This window comes from Chrysochloris asiatica, unplaced genomic scaffold (assembly GCF_000296735.1).
Source record: "Chrysochloris asiatica unplaced genomic scaffold, ChrAsi1.0 scaffold00142, whole genome shotgun sequence".
NCBI classification, from domain to species: domain Eukaryota; kingdom Metazoa; phylum Chordata; class Mammalia; order Afrosoricida; family Chrysochloridae; genus Chrysochloris; species Chrysochloris asiatica.
This window is the reverse complement of record NW_006408660.1, coordinates 1318303-1323413: the sequence shown is the minus strand read 5'-3', so window position 1 is coordinate 1323413 and position 5111 is coordinate 1318303. Positions and strand designations below refer to the sequence as shown.

At 44.1% G+C, this 5111-nt stretch overlaps 1 protein-coding gene across 1 annotated transcript in view; it reads left to right on the top strand.

Annotated features, from left to right (window-relative positions):
- SSH1 (slingshot protein phosphatase 1) overlaps positions 1-5111 on the top strand; it is a 70851-nt gene that overhangs the window by 21873 nt on the left and 43867 nt on the right. Inside the window, exon 4 of the mRNA XM_006870502.1 lies at positions 1123-1226. Coding sequence (XP_006870564.1) covers positions 1123-1226 — 104 coding nt within the window. The remainder of the gene's footprint in view (positions 1-1122; positions 1227-5111) is intronic.

Below are 5111 nucleotides of genomic sequence, written 5' to 3'. Positions count from 1 at the left end.
GAATGAAAAAGTAATGGAATTTTCACCACGAACTTTCCAAAGCACCCTCGTACCAAGACTGAAAACATAATTTCTTCTGACTTGCATTCCATCAGAGGCGGGTGCCAAGAAACAGTAAAGGTGAGAAAAGTTGGAGACTTTCTAGAGCCTAGGAGACTGGATGAACCTCAAAACTATTGCCCTGAGATCATCTTTAAACTTTAAACCAAAACAAACAAACAAACAAAAAAACTACAGGAGTTTTGCTTAAACCACAGTTTTGATGAAAAAGAATGTTTCTTTTCAGCATTGCACCTTTTTAAAAAACTATATGGTGGTGGTGGTTATGTACCATGGAGTTGGTTCTGACTCATAGTGACCCTGCATAGGATTTCTGAGGCTGTAAATCTTTATGGGAACAGAAAGCCTCATCTTTCTCCCACTTAACGGCTGGTAGTTTTGAGGTTAACAGCCCAACTGGTAACTACTGCGCTACCAGAGCTCTCTATGTGGGATCAAATCAGCAGCAGCGACTCTGGAGGGTACATAGTGCCTTTGAGTCAGTTCCAACTCATAGCGACCCTTATAGGGTTTCCAAGGATTGGCTTCTGGGTTTGAGCTGCCAATCTTGCAGTTAGTAGTCCAGTGCTATCCCACAGTGCACACTAGAGCTCCAAATAGGAAACCTAGGAGGTAGCAGATTTATGTCCATGGTATAAAAGGACAGAAAAAGCATCAATATAATTAATGTCACCTAAGTGTATATGTAGAAATTGCTACAATTTCACCAGCCCGCTCCTTGGAAACTCTACACAGGGTCACTATGAGTCAGACAGCACTTCACAACTACAAATATACATGTATACATTGCCAACTTGGTGTCTGCTCTGCTGTGTTATTCTCAATGACAAAAAAACTTCTAGGGTCACCAGAAGTCAAAATCAATGCAGTGGTACCCAGCAGCAGCCACATTATTTCACAGGTTTGCGAAGAGTATGCCAGGAAGTTGTTAGAAAACCATGTCATTGCATTTGCATTTTCCATGCCCTGTGTCCCCTCTGACGCTTTTCCTCTGCAGCTTGTTTTTGTCCAGCTCGTTTTCTGAATTCCAGACTAACCACATTCTGGTTTTGTTCTTCCCAGCTTAAGCGAGAGCTTTTTCATGGTGAAGGGAGCAGCCCTCTTCTTACAACAAGGAAGCAGCCCCCAAGGCCCACGGAGTCTCCAGCATCCCCACAAGCATGCAGGTGAGGGCACTTGCTTGATCTGCTAAAGTTGGAACTTAACTTTCTGGGCAGCAAAGGAGCCTTCTGTTACTGGTGGTGAGCAACTTGCTAGTTTTTAAGGCAAGAGAAATGATGGGGTCCAGGTTTGTGATGCATAGGCTAGAGAGAGGCTTAGGTGGCTACTTCTAGGTGGGATGGGACAGGAGCAGCGAACCTTTGGAACAGGAGTGTCTGCTAGAGAATAACGTGGCCAGAGGCAACGTGTCTGGATGCAGAGATTTCCTACACTCAGTGAATCAGCTGACCGCAGATTTTAGGTGACATTTTGACTTTTTAACAAAAGCACCCCAACACCTAAGAGCCAAAGGCTGTTCCCTTGAAAATAAACATTTAAGGGTACTATCTATCCAGTTGTGGGCAGCTCTCATTTCTCCCAGCACTTGGAAAACTCCTACTTGGGGAATTTCTTTAAGCCTCTAACAGCCATACTGCAATACTGGTGTGGCACTGTAGTATAAGAACTACTAACTGACATGTCGGTAGTTCAAACCCACCAGCTGCTTCTTGCTATGCATTGAAACCGACTCGACAGCTCTTAACAACAATTTGGCATAATAGGAATCCTGGTGTGGCGATGTAGGTTAAGCACTGGATTGCTGAAAGAGGTTGGTGGCTCAAACCCACCAGCCACTCATTGGAAGTCCTATACAGGGTCTCTATGAGTTGGAACGTACACGATGGCATTTAGCAACAACAACAACCTAAAGTAATAGCATCGGTTTTCTTTGGTGGCTCGACTCTGAAACTGAAAGCAACTTGCATGAATCTTGGGAAAGGTCATAGCCTGTAAAGGAACACGTTTGAATGTTTGTGAGCTGCAAGGGCCTTAAACACTCAGAACATCCACAGCTGAAACCAGCCAGCAATTGGCGTCAGTTTTCTCACCACCTGTAATCATTTTGTGTGCTGAACTTGAAGTCATTCCGCCTCATTTTAGACCTCAGTGCTTAGGCTAGTATTTTGAACCTTGTCATTTACCACAGACACCAGGGCAAATCAGTATGTTCACACTGATATTTATCATCAAGGTTTTAAGTCTATTTGAAGCGATGAAATGATATGATCATCATGCATAAGAAAAGCAGAATTTAGGACAGACCTGACTCCTATGACTTCCTAAGTAGGAGTAGTTCTCCTTGTCCATCTTCTCATTAGCCTCAGTTTCCTCATCTTTAAAATGGGCCTTGGATACTGGTACTTCATAAAATAGTATGAGCATTAAGAATTATGCATGTAACATGCATCTCTCACAAGATGTACTCAGTAAGTATATGTGTGTTGTTAAGTACCGTCAAGTGGGTTCTGATTGTAGGGTTTCCGAGGAGCGGCTGGAGGGTTTGAACAACCAACTTTGTAGTTAGACGTCCAGTGCTGATCCATATGGTAGCTATAATTATTGTAATGACTTCAAGTTCATGATGAGCCCAACCTTTATTCCTGGATTTCCTAATGGTTTTGCCCTGTTGGAATTGATCCACCAATCCTGTCTTCTACCCTAGCGTATTCGACAAAACAAATGCTCAGCGTTCACTAGGCATCATATTTTTTGAATTCAAAGGATAGTTTTATTTTTTGAAAATAATATTTTACTGTGTTTAAAGAGAAAGTTTACCCTGCAAATTAGGTTTCCATTTAACCATTTCTACCCCCATGACTCCATGACACCTAACAACAACAACAACAGCAACAACCACATGATTCAGTGATCTTGGTTACCTTGTTCTCATTCATTTCAGAGAGTATTTTCTTAGTGTGTGCAACAACAACAACAACAACCACATGATTCAGTGATCTTGGTTACCTTGTTCTCATTCATTTCAGAGAGTATTTTCTTAGTGTGTGCTCAGGGGAGCACAGAGAAAGCTTCTTTGTAAAATTTCTTAGTAAAGCCGGTTCCTCTCTTTTTGAAATGTGCCTGAGAGGAGGAAGGAAGACCTGGCTAGTTGGCCCTGCACCCTCAAGGTGTGGACAAGAGACAGCTCAGGCAGGCTGAAGCAGTTGATTACCCTGAGGAAGGCGTCCCTGCTTGTCCGTGCTGAGTGACCAGTGCAGCTCCAGAGCCTGGCGTTGATGCCAGATGGGCTGGCACTTACGCAAGTCAGCAGTTCCACACGTCAGCAAACAATCCCACAGATAGAAGTGCGTGTGGAAAATGTCCCTTTGATTTTGGCATTGCTCAGACAGGGAATTTGTGTCTGGTCTCCTCTGGGACGTGTGGTTGTGTCGTTGTGATGCCGCTCCACAGCAGACGAGGCTCTGTGTGGGCTCAGGGAGAGGCACAGCAAGCTCTCTGCCTTCCTGGCATCGTGAACCACTATTTCCAAAGTATTCCTGATGGGAAATGGGGCCAGCGTATGTGTTTTACTCTCTGGAATCCCATCCTGGGAGTGACCAGATAAGACAGGTATGTTTCTAATAACCTGGAGGCAGGAAGTGCAACCTGGACATTCTAGGTCCTGATGCCTTCAAATTAAAACAGTGCTTTTTATAGAAGGCGAAAATACAACACTTTTTCTCAAAGTGTGTGAATAGGCAAACAGCATTGACGTTTCTGGGGTTCGAAGGATGATATGTATGATAATTCTTAAAAAAGGGAATTCTAATTCAGGGGAGGAAAGGTTTAATCAATTGTTACAGATTTTTCTATGAGTTAATCCTTAGACCAGAATAGATCAGTAATAGAGCAGAATACATCAGTAGATCAGACTAGATCAGCATTTTCATAGCTGAATATTTTCTTCAGTAACAAGCCCATGCAAGCATTTAGTAAAAAGCATAAATGGGAGCAGGGGGTTGAGGGAGTTGCATTAGAGTCACCCACGACGTTGTCCGGCATCATTCCCAGGATGGGCTGTGGATTGGACTGCTGTAATACACAGGGTTATCACTGGCTGATTTTCAGAAGTAGATCGCCAGGTCTTTCTTCTGAGTCCATCTTCCTAGTCTAGAAGTTGATCTGGGAAAGTCCCACTAACACACAGTTGGTGGCTGCACATGAAGTGTACTGGTCAGATGGATAAACCAATCTTCTGAACAGGAGGCGAGGATTCTACCATGGAGCCACCACTGTGTCCAAACCAGTTGTCATCAACTCAACTCTGACTCATGGCAACCCCGTGTGTGTCAGAGCCCTTGGTGGGTGCAAGTGATTATCTACCCAGTTGTGAACAGAAAGGTTGTAGGTTGGAGTCCACCCAGAGGGGCCTCAAAAGAAAGGCCTGGGAGAACAAACAAGATGGTGGATCAGGAGGAAGTGCAGTGAGGAGCTCTGTCAGCAACAACACAGAATACTAGACCAAGCAGGCTCAGGGGATGGTCCCCAAACTCAGAACCACATATAAAGGAATATTTAGAAGGTTGGAAGGCTTACAGCTAGGGGAATTTGTAGCAAAAGTAAGAAATCCATTACTTTCTAATTCAGGACACTCAGCTGTTCCCAGAGTCTCCATCTTGGGCAAGACCAAGTTGGGGAAGGATCAGAGGGCGCGTGACAGAACTGTAGAGATAAAGGTCTGGACATTATTTTTTATTGTATCTGTTCATTGGTCCCTTGCTGTCTTTGCACCTCAATTCTGGTGAATAGAGGGGATGCCTGAGCGAGTGGACACCCCACCTCCACCTCCACCCCCACCCCCAGAGGGTTCTACTAAGCATGTGCACAGATCTCCTCGAAATTTAAAGTGACAGTTTCCACTTAAAACCAAACAGCAGTGCAAAACAGCCACAGCCGGTCCTGAACTGTTAATCACTAAGAAAAAGGCCTGTATGGGGATTGTGGAGTGGGACAGGCAGACTAAAAAGGAAATAGGCCGAAAATTAAATCCAGAGTTATGTCACAATGACCAA